The sequence below is a fragment of the Typopeltis vanoorti genome, chromosome 1, assembly GCF_054136105.1.
Source record: "Typopeltis vanoorti isolate ZY-2024b chromosome 1, IOZ_Tvanoo_1.0, whole genome shotgun sequence".
Lineage (NCBI taxonomy): Eukaryota > Metazoa > Arthropoda > Arachnida > Uropygi > Thelyphonidae > Typopeltis > Typopeltis vanoorti.
In genome coordinates, this window is record NC_143549.1 from 128,846,425 (window position 1) to 128,872,763 (window position 26,339).

The 26,339-nt window shown below is 34.9% G+C and overlaps 1 protein-coding gene across 2 annotated transcripts in view; it reads right to left on the minus strand.

Annotated features, from left to right (window-relative positions):
* Tbcd (tubulin folding cofactor D) overlaps positions 1–26,339 on the minus strand; it is a 291,444-nt gene that overhangs the window by 192,343 nt on the left and 72,762 nt on the right. For both annotated transcript variants that reach the window (XM_090399238.1, XM_090399247.1), the window contains 3 exons: positions 22,044–22,182; positions 13,204–13,414; positions 934–1,132 (listed from right to left, as the gene is read on the minus strand). In XM_090399238.1, coding sequence (XP_090255364.1) covers positions 934–1,132; positions 13,204–13,414; positions 22,044–22,182 — 549 coding nt within the window. The remainder of the gene's footprint in view (positions 1–933; positions 1,133–13,203; positions 13,415–22,043; positions 22,183–26,339) is intronic.

Genomic DNA, 26,339 nt, shown 5'->3' on the forward strand with positions numbered 1-26,339 from the left:
CAGCTAATTTTTATTGGGATATTGGGATTACACTATTCTAATTCAAAGTAGCAAGAATGATATGATAAGACCAGGGTACTTGATAGACACCTGGTGAGAGAGGTGGTGATGTATCTTTTGAAGATGGTAAGAAAGTTTAAAGTTTCCAGCTGGTGTGAAGGAAATGTATAGATTTAATTTGTAAAGAATCCATGCTATTTGTTTTGAGATTTCTTTAGGGTAGGGTAGGTATTGAAATTATTTTCACATTGGATTATAATCTGGTCGGTGGATTATAATTATCAACAATTTTCTGAATGGTAGTTTCAATGTATTCATTAGACATCAAATTGCTTTTAATTTTATTTAATTCATCTAACAAAAGGGAATCAAAAGAGCAGATTGCATGAGATCTATGCACAAGACTTTTGATAATACCTATCTTCTGCAATGAATGATGGTGTGAGGACAAGTGAATGTATCAGCCAATAAAGGTTGGTTTTGATAAACAGAAAATTCAACATAAGATTTCAGATTAATAATCCAAAAGGGATAGACAGTTATTGCATTCACGTTCAGTAGTGAACTCAATACGGGAGAATAAACAGTATTGTTTTCTAGGAACTGAAGTAATTCTGATTCAAAGTGGGACCAAACCACAAAGATATCATCAACAAAATAAAACCACATATGAGGTTAAAGAAAAATAATGTGCAAGAATTGATTTTTTAGATGTTCCATAAAATAATAAACTGAAAATGGAGGAATACTCATTACTTCAATTTACTTCAAAAATAAGTTGTTCTTCTGACTGTAGTAAGGAGTTGTAATAAACTGTTGTTTCCGATATTTTATTTAGGTGAAAAAACAGTAAATATTGGTAGAACTAAGAAATAAACATCCACATTACAGTATGACGAAACTTCGAATATTATTAACTTAACTATTACACACCTAATGACAGTATTTTTATCTCGCAGTCCAACTAAAAGATGTTCAATAACATCTTCTGTTTCATCTGGAATATCACATTCGTCGTCTTCAATTTCCTGTTCAGACTGACCAAAAGTAGAACCACCTAAATTGGCTGCCAATGAGCGACTTCCTCTACTATATCTCCAAGGAGCTATTTTAATTCTCAAAAAGCTTAATCCTGAAAAAAAAAAAAAAAAGGAAAAAAAGAGTAATAATTAAAACCTATTATATTAATTACTGTGATTTTTATAAAAAAAATTATCACTGACCTCTGGTGTTTACTCTGAAGGTATACAAAATATTATGACAGTTTAATACAATTAAATTGTCATGGCTAGTTTGCAATCAGCAACTCCGCCTACCCCAAAAGTCTATTATAATCAGTTCTTTGATTTCATCACCTCAATATATTTCATAGACTAGTTTTCTGATATTTTATTTGCCATTCTATTTAAGCGACCATCAGAAGAATCATGAATTAGCTATGCTCGTAATACTGGTAATACTACCTGTACACTACTTTAATGTTCTAGACACTTGCATCTCTAGTCTCCAGCTTTAAAATAATTTCACTAAGTGAAACCGTAGCAGCAATCGCAAAATGATTAATATAGTTCGCCCACCGATTAGAGATCCTTCGACACTTCTGCGCATGTCAGAAAAAGGAGAATCCATTCCAATAATAGGGTATTCAGTCCGTATCGTGGGATGAGTTGCTTATTATTACCGGTCGGAAAATTAACTTCTCTTTTATGATTATTGTAGTTAACTATGTTGCTTGTATAACAGTTGGAAAATTTTACCTATAAAGCACGTGATTTCGCGTGTTGGTGATCAATTCGAACGTCCTTCATTTCTTTCTCCCCTTCAGCATGAATTGACTATTCTTGGCAAGACGCGAAGCAGAGACCTACAAACGGTGGGCGAACTATATCATGGAGAAACCCATAAATACTCTTTAAGTGCCCATTAACATTTTTTTATTCATATAATATCATCCACATGAAGCACCTGCTAATGCCTACCATAAAAAGCAAAAGGAAAAATGGCTGCAGTAAAGCCCGACATGACACGGTATGCTGGACATATCCAATGCAGTACAGCCATTAAGCACTGACAAATCCAATGATGCGATTGTTGTTACAAATGTTAATCTGACATTTGCAACACAAACTAGACATCACAGACACCAAAAAAAAAGGCATTCTATGCAATTTTTGTCATCAATGGTTGCATGCTCAGTGCTTAAACACTGACAAATTGGCATACAAATTTTTTCTAAACTTGAACCAATCTTTCTTTTGCCCATCGTGCCTCCTTTCAGTGAAACAGCTTTGAAATAATGCTGGATTTAATATCCACTTGATTTATATAATTTTGATCATCAATAATCTCCCCTCCCTCCTTCTCTCTCTCTCTACCAAATCTAGTGAAACACATCCAGCTACCACGCAACATCCAGTCACAGTCAAACTCCATACTCATAGAACATGTTTCTTTTCCACCTCCTTCATTCTTACTGCTGCTGTATTGTGGATCAGCCTTCCCTCCCATGTGTTTCCCAAGGAATACAATACACAGGTCTTCAAATCCAATGTGAACAAGTTCTCTTTTCCCAATTCTCTTCCCACACAGTACTAATATACTATAAGTTGACCAACCAACCTCTCATGTATGGGCCCAACATAAAAAAAAAAACAGTCTTATTTCTAGCTTCAAATTTGTGCTCCAGCTCTCCAATTTATATGTTATAACTAGTTTGAACATATGGTCTTAGCTTGTCTTTTGGCTGATCTCTCTCTCTCTCTTCTTCTATATTAATGTATCAGAATACCAGCCTTACTTATTATTTTATTTATTTCCATATTTAATTTATCACCTTAATTAGAAATTGTCCTAAACAATTAAAATTGTGTAGCCTCTAAAACTGTCTAAATGGCTAAAATGTTTTCTATAGGTTTGGTTCAGTAATGAGAATGCTGTCAATGTTTTTTTATTTCTCTACCTATTTTAGAAATTTTAATCTGTTTATTTCTAGTTTTCATAACGGATCTGAAAATTTTTAATCTGGGCTAAAAACTTGAAGTCTTTCAACAGATTTAATTAAAATTTCATCTAAATAAAATAAAGAATTCAGTTTAATATTTGCTATTTGAATATCTAGTTTAATATGACTTTTCTTAACAATAAATTTCATATGTAGCTTATAAATAACAGTTGAAATACTATCCTGCCATGACGCAATGAGCTACCATCAAACGACATTTCTATACATCCTTCAATTCTATATGCTAATTTGCAATTTACATATAAGCTATATATTATTATTATTATTACATGACACCTCCAAGGAGTTCAAAGACTTATCAAGGGAGGGCAATCTACTCTACAAGTCTCTGTCTCCACCACTCAATCCACCAACCACAGAGAACTACATCATCATCACCACCACCACTAGTATTTTCACAGACAATCACAAACATCTATGCCCACGGTGGGATTCGAACCCGCAGCCTTTTAGCTGGAGAATGGATACGCTAACCACTCAGCAAACCAAGCCAACAATATGACTCTGTATAACATGTTACTTACTCCAAACATATTTAATGTTTTAAAGAGTGAGTTTCTCTCTTTGTACCTTATTATATGTTTTGATGAAGATGAACAAAGCTAAGAGTAAAAATCTACTGTGACAATCCCTATTTGGTCTAAACCCACATTCTATACCAATATTCCTATAGAATTGCTACCTTCTCTCTCTCTCTCTCTCTGATGACCTGAAGATTTTCTCTACTTCTTCTCTAATAAAATCTTCTACGATACCCATTTTCTATGATACCTATTTTCCAACTATGTGGCATAAATAACACAAAAAGAACAACATAAATAATTTGTTGAGTTACTAATATTTTGCTCGATCTCAAATCAGCATTTCCGAGTTCAAATTATCACTGTAGTAAAATGCATAGCATTCAGTTAGAATGTAGAAGGTTCAATTTAAATTATAACTAAAAAGAAACTGATTTACTATTAAGGTGGAGGTAGGGAATGTGATCTAGAATGACTGTCTCCCCAATCTTAGGCAAATTAATGCAGCCATGCTTATTGAGTTAGAGGAGTGTTTCACAGCTGATATCAATTCTAAAAACAGTCTCATAGACCTATAGTGACTTCCATGCAGCACAATCTGTTAAATCATGGTGAAGGAGAATCCAGAGGATAGTCTGCAGTCCTAATATGCTATACACATATTTGTAATGTCCTCCTTATGTTCTTCAAGCTGGATGTTAACAGACCTACTAGTCTGTCCAAACCAGGCTAAGTTGGAGGCACAAGGAACCTTATATCCTCCAGAATATGCAAAATGCTAATCTTCTGGAGAATGGATGAAGACTTAAGCCAGATGGGAGGTTTAAAGGTGGCATGAAAATTATTATGAAGAACTTTCATTATCTTTTCAAAAGTAATTGGATGCAAGTACCTTCTAGTCTATGTGCTTCCTATAAACAGAATAGGATGAACTATTTGATAATACTGTAACAGGCATGTATAGGAAGGAAAGAAAGAAAGAAAGAAAATGGTTTCATTTTTATAGTGAAATATACTTTTGGATGTTTGGCTGCTTAAATGCCTTAAAAATGTATCTAATGTGTCTAAGCCATTTCATCCAGTATGAAATACATCATCTACATAGCATAGCCAGCCTGTCAGTTGGTGTGTGTGTGTGTGTGTGTGTGTAGCAGTGTTAAATGCTTGGTTTTCTAGAAATTCCATACAGAAATATTGGCTCGGGGAGGGGGGGGGGACTCAATTTAGATCCATCTAGCTGTCTGTATATTTTCCCTTTTCCATGAAAAGTAACCTGCATGTAGATGAACTGGAAAAATTCAAATATGTGATGGAAAATGTGGCTTAATAAGGTTAAGGGTGCCAGTGGTACACTGAATAATGAAATATGATTATGATGTCTGAATTCTTTAAGATTTTTTATTACACTTTTAAAGTGAACAACATTTTAATGAAAGAAGGAGATTTACCTGTGGAAGTTGGGAGAAACAGGGATTTTGCTGTTTGGAAAGTTTATAGGTGTATAGTGTATGATATTATCCATAAAAGAAATGAATATTGAATTTGCAGGAGAAAATGGGGTGTGGGGAAGAGCATTTAACTAGGATAGTTTTAATTTTTTGGTAATTTCTTTAAAGCCAAGATGTTTAAGTAATTTGTACATTTTTTTTTTCTATAATCTGGGAAGTAGAGAATTTTTTTTAGAGGCTTGTTTGTTTTCTAATTATATTCTGCTTGACCTATTATGATAGTTGCATCATTAGCCTTAGCTGCTTTGGTTATAATAATATTTTTGTTGTTTTATAAGTATTTTAAGGCAACTATTTCTTTTGGTGGAATGTTACTATTAGGAGATTTGGATTTTATCAGAATGCTGGCCACATCCAAATGAATGTTGTTAGCCAATGTGAAAGATAAATTGTAGATCAATATTCACACTGCAATGATTTCTAGAACAGATACTGTCTATGAAAACTTATGACTGTGACTAATACAGGCTACTATGAGTCTTCTGCAAGTAGCTATGACAAATTCACCAGCTATGGAATCCTGTCAAAGATGTTGTCAGGATTTTTTTCACTTTGTTGGAGGCAGTTTAGTTTTCATTAGCCAGGAATTGTTTCTTTTTGGAGAATTGTGGATTGCTAGTATCCATCATTTCTTCATCAAGAAAAATATCCAAAATGTCATCAAATTGAACTCATCCTCTAGGGCAATAGGTATACTAATTGTCTAAGGAGAATACAGGTATCCAAGCCATCTATTAATGGGTTTGGAGACATGTCTATGATCCACTGTAGCACACTTTCCATTATTTTTTAATTAGTGGATTCTTCTGTAGTAAGACTATTCTGGCATGTTTTCAGGAGTAAGCCCATATCGATTTTTCTCTTTTATGCACTCTATAGAGATGGTAAGCAAATCATAGGATTCAGGGATGTAGTTGGTAGGATCAACATATATGTATCACAGTCCCTACTGATACTTTTTTAGCGTGACAGGGTTTACAATTAGATATAGCTACAATTGTAGTATACTGCTTCCTCGCATCCTGATGAGAGATTCCATGCCTGTTTTTATTTTTTTAATCATCTTTCCATCCTTCAGCTTTGGCATGCTCAAGAGCATGCTGAGTGAATCAGGGCATTTCGGTGTTATGCTCTTACAGTCTGTGCTCTCATTATCATTATTGTCACTGTGGACAGAGATGGCAGAGCCACAACAGGCAGTTTGAAAATGGTCATACTTCTGGCATTTAAACTAAGATAAAAAGTTCTAGATGAAGAGCCTAACTGGGCAGGTTAGATATCCTGTTTTAATAAATGTTGGCAGTTTAGGTGTGTTGAAAGTAAGGATGATATACCTGGTGGGAATATCATCCAGGATATTCCAGATATCACCTGGAATATAATTCCAGGTGACCATTCCCATATGTATGCGCATTCTAGTTGTGAATGTCACTCCTTGATCTTTTGTTTCAGAGCAGATCTCTTCATTTGGTATATCAAGGAAATCCCACTCCAATATTACTTCTTGAGTAGTTCAAAATTTTGTAGAGGGATAGTTGTAAGTTTTTCCACTTGGTTATACTATAAATTAAAGATCCCAAGAAATTATATACTTGGATTAATCCTTTATCTAAGGTTGAAGTAATGCAGAACTTCAACCTTAGTATCCCCTCTGGGTCTGTCTCCCACTGATGAGACCTTAATAAAGGTTGAAACCAGTCTGGGTAGTGATACTTCTCATGTCTCATATCTGACCCTTCTCATGATGCATAACATTATACATGTCCAAAAGTATATGTGCTTTGCATTATGGAATACTAAGGCAAGCGATGTGTAGTCATTAGCTTCTTTATACAAGCTGCCCCAATCCTGGAAATAGTTTAGGCACAAACTTGTTTTTGCTTACACTTGGGATCTTTAATTTATTTGTGGAGGGAGTAACCATTATTGGCACCACCACCCCCAAATGAATGCTAAATGAAGGAGATCCTCTGATTGTGTCCGCATTGATGTTTCTATGAGAATATTGAACAAGGTTTTTTCATTGATTTTTGTTCATCCTGCAAACCCTTCCGGATGAACAAAAGTAACATTTTCCTGAGTGGACGTTCTTTAGTTGAGTGTAGTATTAAAAAGATTGGTACATCTCTTGCTGCCTCTGATGTTTTTTACTTTTCCATTTTGTTTCCAGTTGAGGCTTCAATGATTTCTGGATATGCTGGTGCTTGTGAGAGCCTTGGATAAAATTGAGGATGAAAAATTATTCATTCTAAATAGGAGTTTGATCCAGCGCAGAGCTTCGTACCTATCATGGAGCCACACACTGATGAATACTCACCAGCAAGCAATGACTGTGCTTGGGAGTGGAATGCCAAGGTTATTCCAGACAACATACCAGATGGCAAGCTTTGGGCCCAATCCCCAGACTATGGGAGAACAAAGACTTACTGCAACACTGTTGACCCTTGCAAGCCCACTAGCCAACTGATCTTGCCTGGGCCATACAAGACTGCTTGGCTTGTCAAAGCAGAGACCATTGGGATTCTCCTTTCTGGATGTCCATAGATTGCACAATGTGGTAAACACAGTGGTGAGGCAATGAATTCCAGTGATGGCAGTCTGGAAGACTGGACAGTAAAATTACTTGGGAGAAACAGAGTGAAAAACATAAAGAGAAAGGCATAGAAAAAGAATAAGGATGAAAGAACCAGTAATAACATCAGGGGGGAGGATGGGCTGAAGAAGAGGCTAAGAGAAACTGTAGGAAGGGAAACCCAGGCAAGTTGGTTCAAGTCAAATAGAGGTTGTCAGGATCAGATTTTTTTTTACAAATAGTCGAAAAATCACAGGAATAAGACTATTACACTTTTTTATAAAATCTTTATCAAGTAGCTTTATTTTTATCCTCCTACATGTTTCGCCAATCTGTTTCTATTGGCATCCTCAGGGAATACAAATCAGTAAGCACAAAATGAAGGTTACAGACTAGGTTATAACCGATGGTTCTAAATCATACAAAAATTGGTATTGTGCGTGACAATGTGCGTGTCTCGTTAACGTGATTTATTCGTGATGACTCATGACGTAATTGTTATGAAAGTTCATTTCTTTGATGTTTAATGATCTGACAAAAGTTTTCCAAATTTCTGGTAAAATTAGACCTTGATTCTTGTTTAGGTTTTCAGTTTTACGGGCGAATGTAGCTGCTTCTTTAAAGGTTCTGGAATGGTAGTTATCTTCTATGTATGGCATAAGGCTCTTATCCCACTCAATGTGATGGTTAGTAGAGGCAAAGTGGCATGAAAGGCCTGAAATGTCTTGTCTGTTATTTCTGACATATCCTATGTGTTCTTTCTTTCTCGTTTCGAAGCTTCTAGATGTCTGACCTACGTAACTAATACCACATGAGCAAGGAATATTATATACTCCAGAGTATTTGTAGAATGGGTGAGGATCTTTCGGTGATCTTAAAAATTGTGATAATTAACCTATCTAAACACGTTTTAAGTAAACCTGAGATCTCTATCCTCAAAAAAGGTTTCAACTTTGCTTTAAAACTCACTGTCATTCCTAAAATAGAGTTCATCTGCAACTTAGAAAAAGCCTTCTCATTACTACCAGCTCCCACAGCTAATGATTTGCGATTAAAAAGCAGCATAATTCTTTCAGCTCAGTCAAGATCTCCTAACACCAACTCTAACCAAATGGAAAGAAGAACGCTTCTCAAATTAAGGAATAATAAAGATATCATCATACTCAAAGCCGACAAAGGTAATAATACAGTTATATTAAATACTTCAGATTATAAAGAAAAAATTAAAAATCTATTATCTGATAGGTCTGTATATGAAGTTCTCAGTAGAGATCCTACCACTAAAAATCATAATGACACCAATGAATTATTACGTGGAATGAATAATTGGCCTATAGAAATTATAAAAAAATTAAAATCTATGCACCCACTTACTCCTAGATTGTATGGTCTTCCAAAAATTCACAAAGAAGGTATTCCATTACGTCCAATAGTTGATGGAATCTATTCTCCCACTTACCAACTATCCAAGTATCTTGCGAAGATTTTACAACAACACATTCACGTCTCGGATACTTATATTAAAAACTCAAAACATTTTATAGATAAAATAAAAAACATCCCTATTTTTGAAGAGGATATACTAGCAAGCCTGGACATCACATCTCTGTTTACTAACATTCCAGTGGTTGAAGTCATCAACATCTTAGACAAATTGTTCCCAAGAAACATCACTACTTTGTTCAATCACTGTTTAACTTCTAACTATTTCATTTGGCAAGAAACGATCTACAAACAACTCACTGGATTAGCTATGGGTAGTCCCCTCTCACCTCCTTGTGCTGACTTATTCATGGAAGATCTAGAGAAAAAAATCTTAACCCAGATCTTTCCAAAACCGAAAATTTGGTACAGATATGTAGATGACATCTTTATCATTTGGGATCATACAAAAGAAGAACTAATGAATTACCTCAACCAAATCAATAGTTTCCACAATACCATCAAATTCACATTAGAAATGGAAAAAGATAAAAAACTGCCATTCCTTGACATTTTAATAAAGAAACAATCCAATAATAGTATCAACCTATCTGTATACAGAAAACCTACAAATACTGGACGTTACCTCCATTTCAACTCAGCTCATCACATAGCTCAGAAACTTAGCATTATCCATAGTCTCAAGAAAAGAGCTATACAGTATACGACAGACAAGGATGACCTACTAACAGAATTAACCACAATATCCAGAGAACTTTCTTTAAATGGTTACCCTAAAAGACTCTATAACAAGATTCTATTTACTGATATACCACATCGACAACGTGATGACGTCCAATACATCAGTACAATTACAATTCCTTTTGTCAACAACCTTTCCAAAAAATTAGCTAACCTTTTAAAACCATACAAGATCAGAGTGGCATTCAAACCAATCAATACTATTCGGAAATTTTTAAGATCACCGAAAGATCCTCACCCATTCTACAAATACTCTGGAGTATATAATATTCCTTGCTCATGTGGTATTAGTTACGTAGGTCAGACATCTAGAAGCTTCGAAACGAGAAAGAAAGAACACATAGGATATGTCAGAAATAACAGACAAGACATTTCAGGCCTTTCATGCCACTTTGCCTCTACTAACCATCACATTGAGTGGGATAAGAGCCTTATGCCATACATAGAAGATAACTACCATTCAAGAACCTTTAAAGAAGCAGCTACAGTCGCCCGTAAAACTGAAAACCTAAACAAGAATCAAGGTCTAATTTTACCAGAAATTTGGAAAACTTTTGTCAGATCATTAAACATCAAAGAAATGAACTTTCATAACAATTACGTCATGAGTCATCACGAATAAATCACGTTAACGAGACACGCACATTGTCACGCACAATACCAATTTTTGTATGATTTAGAACCATCGGTTATAACCTAGTCTGTAACCTTCATTTTGTGCTTACTGATTTGTATTCCCTGAGGATGCCAATAGAAACAGATTGGCGAAACATGTAGGAGGATAAAAATAAAGCTACTTGATAAAGATTTTATAAAAAAGTGTAATAGTCTTATGAATAATTGTCAAGAAAAAATTCAACATAAATCACAGGAATATAACAAGGTTTTGTAGAACCTTTAGAAATGTATCTAAGTTTTGTAAAGCCTATAGAACAAATAAGACATTTAAGTACAGTTGTTAGTGAAGATGGCAAATCAACAGAATTAGCAAAGTTGATATGATAAGAAGTCAAATGAGTAAATTTACATGGAATAAGAGACAAAAATTCAAACAACTAAACTGAGTATACAAGACAGTGCTCAAAGTGATTTTAACTTATGGATCTGAGAGCTGGGTTAGAAATAAAACACTTGATCAAAAACTGGAGACCATAGATATGAGAATTCTGAAAAAGATTAGGTGAGTGAGCAGATGGCACCAATGGCAGTACCATATTAAAAACAAGATGAAATGATAAAGTAAGAAGTGCTTTAGAAGATTAAAATATAAGATCTGATAATACTGGAGTTTTAATGGATAATAGTCTGGAGGAAAATTGATAGGAAGTTAGTAATGTTTCTTGTAGTACTATGATAATGATCAATGCATCCCCTGAGGATACATATCAAAAATTTGATAATCATGCTGATTAATGCTAAGCTCACCCATGCACAGATAAGTGTAGCTTTATTCATATGAAAATTTATGTTTTTCAAACAGCTGAGAATGGTATTAGTGCCCAAACATCTTTTAAGAATGGCAAGCATATTGAGCTGTCATGTCCAATTTTAGTTTCCAGTTACATAATTGACACTCTTTATGTACAATAACTTCTCTATGCAAAATTTGTAAACGTAATAATACATCTATGTGCTACTGGCTATTTATAACAGTAGTTTAAAATATAAACACCACCAAAAGAAAGGGGAAAAAACATTATTGAGTTACTAATATTTCAATAGATTTCAAATAGCATCTTCAGAGCACAAGTTACATCAGTGGAAGCAGGTGACTGATGAGACTTCAGCAAAGGTCAAACAATTCTACGTAGTGACTCTTCTCATAATTGAGTATCAATATGAATGCCCAAACAAAAAAAAAAAGTGTGCTGTGCATTATGAGATAATGGAATAAACTGATGTGAAGTCAATTGCCTTCATATACAGTACAAACCTAGTTATAAAAGTACTTCACACACAAACTTTTGTTTGCTTATGCTTGAACTAGATTAAAGCAAGGATATAATTTATTGTCTATCATAATTTATTTTGTTTGGGTAATACTACAATGGTAACATTTGGGTGTGAGAGTAGCAGAAGGGCAGAAGATGCACCCAACAGCTTTATCATAGGATCAGAAAGGTCAACTTTCATTTGAGCAAGAAAAAAATTTTTTTGCACTTGCCTTTCCAAAGTTGATATGAATTTTTTTTTTTTTTTTTTTAATAAATGCTGTGTTTCCAATGTAGACTGAGTGTGAAATTTAGCTTTCTGACTTGAACCACTTCTTGAGATATGTATTTTTCTTTTTTTTTTTTCAGCAAGGAGTCAACTGCAAGTACTACCAGCAGTGGATGGCCAATTATATTCCCCAAACGTGACCATAGGGTGCTACAAAGAAAAATATGTAAAAACCACCATTTGTCCGCCGACATGTTGTATATAGAGTTCCAGGCATTGACTGGAACACAAATCTACAAAACATTCAAAATCAAGATTCAAAACATGGGTTTCCATGGTGGGACCGAAATGTGCAAGCCCCACATTACACAAACCAACATGCAGCATCATCTTCAGTGATGCAAAGTGCTAGACATGGAAGCTTGGGAAGCTGTGTTATGGAGTGACAAATCATATTGCATCCTCTACTGAATAGATGGATGGGTGTAGGTGTGGCAGATGCCTGGCGAGCATCTCTTACCAAAATGCATAACTTCAACTACAAAATTTTGAGGTGAAGGTGTGGTGGCATGGTCCTGTTTATCCTGGTTTTGCCCTAGACTTCTGTTTGTGGTGCCATTAACACTGAATCTGAGAGGTATCTGAACATTCTGGCCAATGAATGCATTTCTATGATGACCATTGTCTCTTTCAGCAAGACAATGCATTATTGTCATAAGACTGCTACTGTAACTGTATGGTTTGTGGGCATGGACATCACTGGCCTCCACAGAGTCCTGATCTGAACCCTATTGAAGATCTGTGGGATGAACTGGAGCATTGGGTGAGGTCAAGGGACGTCTGCCCCACAACATGTCTACAAAAAAGAATGGTCCAAAATTCCCATTGATTGCCTTAGTATGCTTGTGAAAACTAGGTTCCGTAAAATTGCTGCAGGTCATTGCAGAAATCTTAGGGTGAAAGGAAGTCCCACATCTTATTAAGGTGGGTGCCATGGCTTCTTCATTGACTTCTTTCCACATTTGGAAAGAATGTGTGTGTGCACACACGCATGTGGAGAGAGAAGAAGAAGGTCTAGCTCTTCACATGTGTGTTAGACATTTAAAAAAATACATAAAATAAAATAAAAATGTATGAAAATTTTCTATAACCAGTTTATTTCATAGAAAAAGAAAAGAATTTTCTCCAATGTCATTTTTAAATCATTCTTTGCAATAATAACAGAAAATATCTTACCAATCCTATGAATGAGCTTTAATGCCATCTTACGCACAACTATGCTTTTGCTGTTTTCAAATCCACACTCAAGGATTTTTTGCAAGACTGGTTTGCCAAAATCTTTTACATCTTCTCTTTTACCATTTTTAAAGATTAAAGCCAAAGCACTAAGCATTCCTGACTGCACATTAAGTCCTGATGTTTCGTTAGCATCACTTGTTACCAACATCTGAAAAACAAACTAGAACAATTATTCACTGCTATTAGGTCTAAATAAATTTACATTTTCTGGTTTATTATTGTATTATCAACTATCACTATAGGAAACTTCCTATAACAAACTACATTGAACAAGCAAACTCTGTTTAGCCTTGAAGCAAAATTAGTCGAGTCAGATTAATTAATTAACATTCTGGAATCAAATATTATTAAACTATCCAATCACTCTAGTTTTTCAAGAATTAAAACTACATGTTGACATAATAACTATATTTTACATAAACCTATTATGTGTATATATACAAATTTACTTAGAGTTTAAATAAATCCAAATGTGGTATGTGAAAAGCAGATCTTTAATGCTGCATCTCATTGTAGTATGAATGCTATATATGCTTGTAGTATGTCATATACAAGAACTCTGTCACTTTCAACAGGCACAAAACACTGGTAGTAACTCTTAAAGCATTCCATTCTACTAAATGGAATGATACTGTTATCTTAGTATCAATAAAAGTCACTGCAAGAAACTATTATTTATAGGTGTATGACTTTGGGCCAATAAAAATGTCTTATTTAATTTTTCACCACTTATTCCTGAAATCATGTGCTTTACATACTGGAAAATAGCTGCTTTTTTTTTTTTTTCTTTAAAGCCTTAATGAAAATTTTAATCAAATTAAATTTAATGTGGAGTAGTGGTAAAAGATTTGTTTTGAAATTCAAACAGGGAGGATGTGAAACTTTCCTGACACTATGAATGTCTAATTTTTTTCAACATAAAAGGGATGTCTTTAGTTCAGCTATCCCACTTACATTAAAAAAACAACATTTAGTGAGACTCATTTGCATGCCCATTAAAACTGCCATCATTCTGAGGTCATTGCAATGTTACACATATATTATTCATTATAATTAATGCAACTATGAAGCAAAATGATATTCTCATTTTGCTTCATACAGGATTCCTTCATACAGATAGCATAAACTACCAGAATAGGTGGATATTTATTTTCAGTGTATAGACGTTTAGCCTTCAAACAAAGTGCTGATGTCTATAAATAAACACTATTAATCACGATCATGTTTTCTCCCCAGCATTTTAATTAATATACTGCAAAATACAAGGTATAAAAATCTAAATTCTGCTGATTTCAAAATGGTGATTTTCATGCCCTTTCTGAGGAAGTTCTATTATATACTGAAACCTGTGGAGTATTTGTAACTATAAATTCACACGTATACCACAGTAATTAAATTTTAATAATATGTGGATATTTCGTCTTAGGTATCTTAAGACATCATCAATACAGTTATTACAAACAATACTAGGAATTACATTCAAAAGAACAGTTCGTGTGCATGCTTATGTTGGAATCGCTCTATGTATACAATAACATGTTTGAAAACAAAAATAAAACAAAACAAAAATAATAATAATTAATTCGGCTGTAATTAAAATGGATAGTGAGACAGTCATTATGGTTCAGATTGGGTCTATGACGTAAGGATTCAGCACTTTCTTTACATAAATGCTCATGTTTGTTATAAGGATCTATGTAGTAGCTTGGTGTTTTTCCATTGGATCCTATAGTTAGGGTTTTCAACTCCATGTTGTGCGAGGCCAGATTTGTGCAATTTGATAAGACGGATGTGGTCTTGATGTTCAGAGATGCATTTACTTATAGATCTTCCTGTTTGTCTGTAGTAATACATCTTACAAGAACATGGAACTTCGTATACGTCAAGTAGCATCATGGATGAGAGTTTGTCTTTTGGAGAAGGTAGCAAAACTGGATCTGGTTGATTGGTTTATAGGTAGCAGCGAGTTTGTATTTCTTCATAATTTTTGACAGACGTTCAGAGATGCCTTTGATATATGGTTATAGGAGTCCTATGGGCTTCTTCCTGTCTGGATTGATGTGTAGGGAAGTGGTTAATGATTTTTTTTTTAAGTTGTTTTTGGATTGTATCCATTTAATAAGGCTGTATCTTTAATGATTTCCAATTCTTGTTTTAAAGAATCTTCAGAGGAACAAAATTTGTATGCTCTAGATATCAAAGGTTTCATGATGCCATATTTTCGAGATGGATGGTGAGCTGAAGAACTGTGGATGTAACAACCAGAAAAAGTTGGTTTACGATAGACAGCAGTGGAAATGGAACCACCTTGTTTTTGTTGGATGTGTATATCAAGAAAGGAGATGCCTTGTGATGATTCTTTTTCTAGTGTGAATTTGATGCGAGTATGAACATTATTGATCTTATCTAGAAATTAGTATAGTTCTTGTTCAGAGTGACTCCAGACTGCAAAGACGGCATCCACATATCATAGCCATATTTTTTGGTTTTGGTTCAAGAGCAAAAATCTATCTTCTAGATGTTCCAGAAAAAGGTTGGCTCAGATAGGTGAATTAATTTTTTTTGGTCCTCAAACATGCTAAATGTATGCATAGAGGGATTCCAATGTAAGCATGTGCACTAACTGTTCCTTTGAATGTAATTCCTAGTATTGTTTGTAATAACTGCACTGATAATGTCTTATATAACAAAATATTTACATGTTATTAAACTTTCATTACTGTGGTATATGTGTAAATTTATAGTTATTTCTGAGGAGGATGCTTGAATCCAGACTGTTACAGCTGCACTTCCTTGTAAAAGAAACAATGATTATCTCATGTGATACTCACAAAAATGATAGGCTGAAAATCAGGCACCAGTTCATGAGAACATGATGCTGCTATGCTTTTCAGTCTACTAGTAGAATTGTCTTCATCCACAGTTCGTGTCTCAAGAGTTTAGGAAATGGCAGCATACCATCATAAGGTACTTGTATCACAACTGATAGCAATTTTGGGTGTTTTTTTATATTCCAACTCTGCAGAAAAGTCAGAGTTCTTTGTTAAATAGAAGTGGCAATTTTTCATTCATTTTGGCTTCTTCCACACCACTAAGATAACAAATGTCACTGACAAATGTGTGTAACTTTTAACAATCTTCTCAAATGCTATGCACAACTGCTGAATTGGGAAGTCCAGATCTAGTCCTGATCTACCATTTTACACCGAAGGTACAACTCATTTGTTTGTTTGTTTTTTCATCAGAGGAAAAAATGCATTTGCCACTCACATAGCAAAATAGCCTGCACTGTTCACAAACACACACGAGACATTGTGCAACTGCAACTTTACACAATCATAAAAACCATGCAATAAAACAAATTTCACAAAGTCATTTTAAATACATTACTATTTGAGAGAAAGAAAATTTTCAATTACATGGGTGAAAAACAAGATACTAGAGCATAGTGGTCATACATCTGTTTACTTTTGCTCTTCATGGTAGTGGACCACAGCACATAAATGAAGCTGTTTCATTGGACAGCGGCACACACACACACACACAAACATTTACATGATGCACCAGAGAGCAATGACGAATGAACTGACTCAACGTAACTGCTTGCAGTATATTGGTTATTGCTGAACAACAGATGTTTTCTTAAGTAATCTGTAGATAATGAAACAATACGGGTACAAATATGGTATCATTGTATGCAAATATAGTAAAATCACCTACTTTTGCTACTGGCAAATTTTAGTACTGCACAGTGATGTAAAAAAATCCTACCTAAAGGTGCACAGGGGAAAAGGAAATTCACTATAACAAACAATACCTATGGTCCCAGTAAGTTCACTGTATTATTTATTTATTATTATTTAATATTAACACACTGAGGTTCAAGATATAACAGACTTCCTTAAATTAGTTTCTTCATGTATACAATCCTTGGGGGGGGGGGGGGACTACATTCCAACCAGGTGTGTCCACCAGGTGGCAGAAACCCAAACAGGTTGCTCTGAATAAAGAATAAATAGCTATGGACAAAGGATGTAGCAGAGGCATGGCAAGCCGGCTACATTATTATGCCAGTAACTTCCATGAACTGAAGCAGATCTACAAACAGAGAAAATGCTACTGTGCACAGGATACTTGTAAACCAACAAAACAACAAAGAGAATAGAGAGAGATAAATATAGAGCACTAAAAATAAAGTTAATAACCTGTTCAAAAAAGTCAAAGAAAAATGGCTAGAAGAAAATGCTGAAAAATGCCAAGAAGCATACCAACAAAACAGCCTAAAAGTCTTCCATGACACTACAAGAGAAATTATAAAGGAATTCTCAGCAAAAGCAGTAACAATAACAATGATAAACAACAAGATGACTGAAACCAGGGATATTGAAGAGATAAGGAAAATCTGGTCAAACCATTTTAAGATTATCTTTCATCAAAGAAATAAAACTACAATGCCAACAATAGGAGAAAATAATGATTACCCAAAAATCTTAAAAGAAGAAATTAGATACACAATAAAACGAATGAAAAAACAATAAAGCACCAGGTACTATCCCTACTGAACTGTGGTCATATGGAGACAGCACATCAATAGAATATTTAACAACCCTATTCAACAAAATACTACAAACAGGAGATATACCAGAAAGATCATTCCAATATACAAGAAAGGGGACAAAAGAGATTGCAGAAATTACAGACCAATCAATTTACTCTCTCACACCCATAAAATATTTGTAAGAATTATATAAAATAGATTAAAAAGCACCTATGAAGAACTGATAGGCACAGATTAAGCTGGTTTCAGAGGAAACTATTTAACAATAGACCAGATTTTCAGAATATCAGAACTCAGCTGGGAAGACCATAAAGAGCTATATTGTTGTTTTGTGGACTTTAAACAAGCTTTTGATAGCATCAATAGAGAAATTCTTCTTAAAATTCTACCAGAAAAAGCAATAGATAAATATATAATACAGTTCTTGATAAAATACTACTCCAAGACAAATGCAATAATTAAAAAGGACACGCTCTCACAACAGAATCCATAGAGATTCAAAAAGAAGTAATGCAAGGATGTCCACTATCCCCATGCCTATTCAACATATATCTAGAAGAAGTTGTAAAGAATGCAATAGATAATGAGCCTGGAATCAATATCAATGGACTAAATATAAATAATATCAAATATGCAGATGATCTTGTTGTTTTGCAAGAACCCTAACTGAACTACTAAACAAAGATTGAAAAACAAACTAAATGGTAATAAATATACAAAAGACTAAAGTGATGAAAATAGGGAGAAACAAAACTAACATCTCAGTCATCCTAAATGGAAAACAAATAGAACAAGTTGATAACTTCATATATCTTGGATCAAAACTAACAAAAACAATAGATGCACTTGAAACAATCAAACACAGAATAGCGATAGGATGGACCACCATGGGAAAACTACAGAAAATCTGGAAAACAAGCAAGATATCTAAACAAGTCCAAATCAAAGTAATGAATCAATAATCATACCAACAGTTATCTATGAAACAGAAGTATGGACAATTAAGAAAAGGAAGGAGAAAAAACTGTTGGCATTTGAAACAAAATGCTTAAGAAAAATAAGCAAAACAAGTCGGATAGAAAAGAAAACATATAGCACAGTTAGACAAGAATTATCGTATAAGAAGACAATATTAGAAAACAACAACTGAGATGGTTTGACCATGCTGCATGCAGACAGACTACCTAACATTCTAATAAATACTTTTACAACCGAAAGAAGAAGACCCAGGAAACCAAGAATCACCTGGCTGAAATCAATAAAGAACATCTCAGGATGTAGAACTCATAATGACCTTTTTCGAAAAGCAAGGAATAGAGAAGATCCTGCTCAACGGAAGACTCAACCCATCTTAGACGGAAGAGAAGAAGACGTATACAACATTTCAAGCTAATGTAAAAACAGTCATTTACATAAAATCGAATTCCCTATAAATATTTAAAAGCATATTAAAACACAGGTGGGTTGGACGGACGGACGGACACACTCGCACTATAACTTACACTACTTTCAGAACTAGAACACTTCCAGCTCAACTATATAGTTATCCCTGATTATCTATCCCATACTACTAAGCTAGCTATGATCAGTTTTAAATGATGTATAATAGTAGTGATTATACATATAGAAAGATTACAAGGGCAGAATACAGATAGTGCATCCTAAAGTAACAGAAGATATGTGAAATTTAATTTAACCACGTTGCCATCAATATGGATAAAATACATCACTCCTCTACACTTCGTATCCATCACATATTTCAATGTAATATCAATGGTATTACAATTTTAATATGCACTTCGCATCCATGGTAAGCTGGACATATATATACGTCCTGGCCAGTTGGGTAGTTAATTAGGATTAGCCATATCAATGCAAGAAGTAAGTATGTCATAAAAATGACTAAGTAATATGAATGATTAAGTAAGTTATATGTTATACTTATTTCATAACCAATGTATGAGGTAAGTATAACACATAAATGATGGTAATCATATTAACATAACAAAGATAAGTAAATATACAATAAGCATCAATGTACATAGGAAGAACATGATTAGAGTATGTGGAAGAGGGAGAAGAGTTTGATGCTTGCCTTGATGAAAGTAGTGGAAGCCTTGTTATCTGAGCAATGATTTACTGGCATGATTTTAAATTATGCTGTACTATTATAACACTTATTTTTAATGAATGCAGAATACAATTCAATCAGCTATGTCCAAAATTCTCAACCCATCCTTAATCATTCATTATCCATCTAACAGATAAGCTTAGGTATTGATGGTTATTCATGACTTATTCTTCACGGTATTAACAATACCACACGCTTTCAAAGAGATGTTTTATTAATGTTTATATTTTGCTGATTTTCAACTCAGCATCATCAGAGCACAACACACTTGTATACGTGACAGTGAGTGAGTGAAACAACATAATTGCAAAAGACAAAAGATCTAAAGTCCTATTTTTGGCGCCCTCTAACTTTTCTTTTCTTTTTTTTTTCTTCTTTTTTTTTCTCCGTTAGTGGGCGCCAAAAATAGGACTTTAGATCTTTTGTCTTTTGCAATTATGTTGTTTCACTCACTCACTGTTGCATGTACAAGTGTGTTGTGCTCTGATGATGCCGAGTTGAAAATCAGTGAAATATAAATGTTACTAAAACATCTCTTTGAAAGTGTGTGGTGTTGTTGTTAATCATGCTTATTTTTCACGGTATTATTTCGCTGATTTTCAACTCAGCATCATTAGAGCACAACACACTTGTACACGTGACAGTGAGTGAGTGAAACAACATAATTGCAAAAGACTTTTTGGCACCCTCTAACTTTTCTTTTCTTTTTTTTCCCCACACTACAGGACTACAGCTGGTATTAGAAAGCCCAATTTAAATGCAAAGAAGGATAAAAGAGTTTTGGTTATTGATGCACAGATAGATAGTGGGTACTGGTGCCCACTTGTTGTCAGTCAAAGGAACAAGGTCTCATATCATGGGCAGAACATAGATCTTGCTTGACAGATTGAAGAGGAGTCTGGGGCAGCCCCTCATTTCACTAGTGCTACCATCTCCCTTCATGGTATGAAGAGAGATGCAATGAGAGTTATAAAGACTTAACTTTGGAAGACATTAAAATCTTGTTGCCTAGAGATTTGCAGGGCACACTGGTGGCTTACTGGTCATTTGTTGGTGGCATCACCAACAAATGACTTCTAGAATACCTCGTACTGGCATGGGATAGATCTTGATGTATTTTGGCTTCAGCCTTTCTGGCCTATTGGGGCAAAGGAATCGGACTTTGCTATGGTAGACCATAGCACTGCATTTCAGTGCAAAGATTTTTTAAATAAAATAAAATATTCTTAATCATCCATCTGCATTTAATTCTTAAGCAATCCTTATTATTATTTTTTCTAATATTAATCCCATATGAAAGAAGCAGAACCTAAAAGTGCTATGTATAGGGATTCCTGAGGAAAAGGAGAGGCATACTCAACGTGTTTGCAGTTAGACTCAAAAGAGATGCTATGCAGCTATACTGCCCTTGTTAAAAAAAAAAAAAAAAAAAAAAAAACAGAATGATGGTTGCCAGTCAAGTGGAGCAATAACCAGGAAGTACTTATAGAAAAAAAAAAAAAAGAATTAAAATAGTGCAACTGTAAAATAATGTGAGACTCAGTAAGGAAGATTCAGTCAAATTGTTTTCTTCTGGACAGCATCCATATTTTAAGGATGGGTGGATTTGGGATTTGTAGCATCTTGAAAAGAAAAGAATGACTAGTTTTTTATAGGCTGAGGAAGTTAGTGATTTGATCTCATTCCTTAGACTGACCTCCTGTCTCTCTCTCCCTCCCCCTGTCATAAGCACATCACATCAACAGTGCCTAGCTTTGTGCACTACTGAGGGAAAGGGTAGATGAACGAGTTCCCTTTTGCAGGAAAAAAAAAAAAAAAAAGACCACATTTTGATGGGAAATTTGAAGAAAAGGAGCCATCTATTATGACATATACAATGGGTAACAAGGAAAGCTTACAACCCAATTACAGAAGATGGCAGGCAGGCCAAAGGATGGCAATTTACTGAACAGTCCTTGATGTCACACACAATCAAATGCTTTGGAAATTCTTGAGATCACCAATAATACTGATGGCAATAAGTATAATATATGAGTTTCAAGTATTCAAAAACAGTAGTTTAACTAATATCACATAAATGCATCATACCTTTAATGACCAGTCTAGGAACTCAGGTAAATAGGACAGCTTAGCATCTGGACGTGTGACAAAACGAGATGCTAATACAGCTGCAGCATCTCTTGCTTTATCAATTACTGTTAGATATAGCTTGATTACATCCATAATTCTATAAAAGAATATTAAAAAATACATAAATGAGACAATAATTAGATGGCAAGAATATTATTATTATTATTACATAACACCTCTAGGGAGTCCAAAGACTCATCGAGGGAGGGCACCTACTCTACAACTCTCTGTCTCCACTACTCCACCAATGCCATCTACCGCCGGCCACAACTACTAGTATTTTCACAGACAATCACAAACATCAATGCCCACGGTGGGATTCGAACCCGCAGCCTTTTGGTTGGAGAGCGGATACGCTAACCACTCTTTTTTTTTTTTTTTTTTTTTCCAGTCTTCTAATTCAAGCATTTTGAATGAACACACATGATAACATTTATTCCTCATTCCTTGAAATTCTCATTCCTTATCTAATGCTTGATTTTCCAAGAGGAGTACTAAGACTATACAAGAGAACTGGCATACAGCAATTGGCTTTTGTCGATGACTTCATCATCCTGTTTATACCAAAGCCTTAAATAGCTGAAAGCAAATTATCAGCATATCTAACACTGATGATTTTGAAAAGCAGGAAACTTATATTATGTCCAAATGGCAGGCACACTTTCTTGTTTCTTGACCATAATTTTTGTTCAACTATGTTTCTGCCTTTCCTTTCTTTTTCACTTGGATGGTTCCTGCATCATCCCACAAACACAAAAATGTCCTAGTTTATTCTTTTCCTCCAATTCTTGCAAACTACCCTTCTACTATTTCACAAAACATTTAATGCTTCTCCTAGTTTGATATGTCAGCAGACAGATATCAGAAGAATATTGTCCAAACTATATGAAAAAGTTTTGATGGCATTTCTTTGAAGATTGCAGTGCACCAGAGATGATTTATGCTTCGATATTGACCTTTTGATTGTCTTCTATTGCATTGTATATATCCTGTAGCTTGGAAATTAGTTATATTTTCAATCCATTCCTAAGAAGGGCAATAAATCTTTGCCATCTAATTACTACCCAATTTCACTCACTCACTTCAGTTGTTTCTTAAATAAGCTAGTAGGCTTGCTTGCAAGGGTCAATGGTGTTACAGTCTCTCACCCCCATGGTAATTGTAAATCTCCCTCTCTCATCCCCAGGTCCAGGATTGGGATTCAAGACTTGCTATGGTGCTGGTATAGCATCTGGGGATAGCCATGGCGATCCACTCCCAAGCACAGACATTGCTTGCTAGTCAGTGGGCATCCATGTGTGGCTCCGTGGTGGGTGGGGGTGGGGAGCTCTGGTGCCAAACCAAAAACCCCTTGAACATGAATTCTTCATCTGCAAATGTTTCAGGGGCTCAAACAAAGTCCCACTGAAGTAATGATACTGTGGGTACATCATTTGGTAATAGCAGTAAGAAACAAAAGATATATGATACTAATATAAATGTACCAGTGTTTTTGATTATCCATGCAACAGGTGAATACCTAATAGGGAAAATGTCACCCTTCTTTAATCAAAATGGTTTAGGAAGACTGGCAGGATCTCTCAAAACTATTAAGAATTTAAGTCCTGGTGATATCCTTGTAAAAACATTGTGTCAGTAATATTCTGAGAAACTATTTGGAGCAGCATCAATGGGTAGAATACCAATCACAGTAACACCTCATAAAACACTCAACTCTTGTAGAGGAGTGATATCAGAATGGGATCAACTTCATGTTCCTGATGAGGAGATATGTTCAGAACTTAAAGATGTGAGGTGTATTGTGATATGTAAGGATGGTCATCTGGTCCCAACCAGGAACATCATCCTTACTTTTAATACACCTACGCCTCCAGCATCTGTAAAAGCAGAGTATCTGAACTGTCTTGTTAGAGCGTACGTCCCAAATCCACTAAAATGCTTTAAATGTCAGAAATGTGGGCATACCTAAACTACCTTTCATGGCTCACCACCTGTGCCTGATGTGGTAGTAAAGCGCATGATAACAAATCTTGCTCTGCAAAAAAAGCCAAATGTGTTGACTGTCAGGAAGCTCACCAGCTTACTCTCATGCACGTCAGAAGTAGAAAGATGAAAAGAAAATTCAAAAAATTAAAACAGAACAAAATATATCATTTTAGGAAGCAAAAAGGAAGGTAACCACCACTATACTTATTTTGAGATCCTCATGCTGAGAAGGTGGCAGCTATGAAAATGCAACAGCATCTGAAACACACGTCTATTCCATCACCTGAACATTATGATCACGAATGCTCCTGTGTTGAGCACATCCATTGTATGACCTATGGTCTTACTCCAGAGGATACTCCAAAAATGGTTCTGTTTGATGAGAACCCATTTGTCAAAAAAAATTATGCAAAGATATCACTAAAAGATAAACCATCAGACAACCCACAGAAAAAACGGATACTTTGATATCCACTGAAAGTAAATCAAACTTGCCAAATGATTCTGACACATCAGATTTACTGAATATTTTACCAGAGAAAGAGATGGACACTGGCCATCCATATTTTCCAAAAACAATTGATAAATATAAAACTGACAAAGGTAAGAACTCAACTTCCCAAAAACCAGACACATCAATAAAGCCAAAACAACAGGAAAAATTTTCAAATGTAACTGTTGTGGGTTTCACCAGAATATTGGTTATATCAGGACCCTTTCTGTATCTGTCTTAAGATCCAATGAGAACCCCCCCACACACACACACCTTAAGGAATTTCACTGTTGTATGCAAAGACAGAACTGGAGGTGGTCCTGGAGGAGTAGCTATCCCAGTGGCCAGTCCTTTCCATCACGTCCAGCTTAATACTGCTCTGGAAACAGTAGTGAGTGATATGCCTATCCATTTTCTTATTACAATATGTTTGATTTATTTACCACTGAGTGCTTAGTTAAATGAAATTGACCTTGATAATTTTATCTTGCAATTGTCTGACCCCATACTTCTTATGAGTGACTCTAATGGTCACAATTCTCTGTGGGATGCCAACATAAATAGATGAGGTCAAATCATTGAAAGAATCCTTGACGATAATGACCTCTCTCTTTTGAATAACAAACTTAATACTTTCTTCAGTATGTCTACCTGCTCATATTCTGCAATTGATCTTACAATCTGCTCCCCTTCCATTCTTTCACTGCCCACATGGGATGTCAAAGAGAACATATATGGAAACGATCAATTCGCTGTTCTTTACAGAATGTCTTTAGAGGAACCATGTTCCCTTACAGAGATGTCCATATTGGAAAATGGACCAGGCTGACTGGAACACTTTTTCCCATTTGTAAAACTTAATGCTGATACAGTCAGTCAAACACCTATCAATGAAGCAGTAAAGTATGTAACAGCCTGCACTGGCAGGCAGAAACAGCCACCATTCTGAGAACATCATTTTGATTTCCACTCTATCCAAAGCCTTGGTGTAACAGAGAAATGCAAGGCAGTCAAAAAAGATCAACACAGAGAATGGGGTATATTTCGTAGATACACCACCACATCAAACTTAATAGCATCTAAGTGTGCTCGGCCCAAAGCATGTTATGTGAGACATCAGAGTCAAAAACAATCTTGGATCCAATTTACCTTAAACCATAATGGATATGTTGTTGCTGATCCCAAAGCTCATTCAGACACTTTGGGAGAAACTTTTGCCTGAATCTCAGCAACAGTTTCATATCCTCTTGAATTTTTAATATTTAAAGAGCAGCGAGAGAAAAAAGGATATATTTTTCTAACATTGAGCTTGAGACATACAATCAGCCATTTGTTAAGAAGGAACTAAAAAGAGCACTTTAATTGTCTCACCCTAGTGCAGTAGGGCCTGATATCCATGATGAAATGATAAAACATTTACATCATCTTCTATGGATCTTCTTCTTTAAATATACAAGAGAATATTTGCAGAGGAAGAGTTTCCAGATTCTTGACATAAGTCAGTTTTCACTGCTATCCCAAAAAGCAGGAAATGATCCAACACAAGCAAATAATTATCAGCCTATTACTCTCTGAACAGCTGCCTTTGTAAGATATTAGAGAAAATGGAATAACAAAGAAAATGGAATAACAAAGATTTCTTTGGTATTTAGAAAGAAATGATCTTCTCTCCAATACACAATGTTGCTTTTATAGACATCACTCAACTTTAGATCATCTGGTCTGTTTAGAAACTTGTATAAGAGATGCATTGATGCAAGAATATCTAGTTTCAG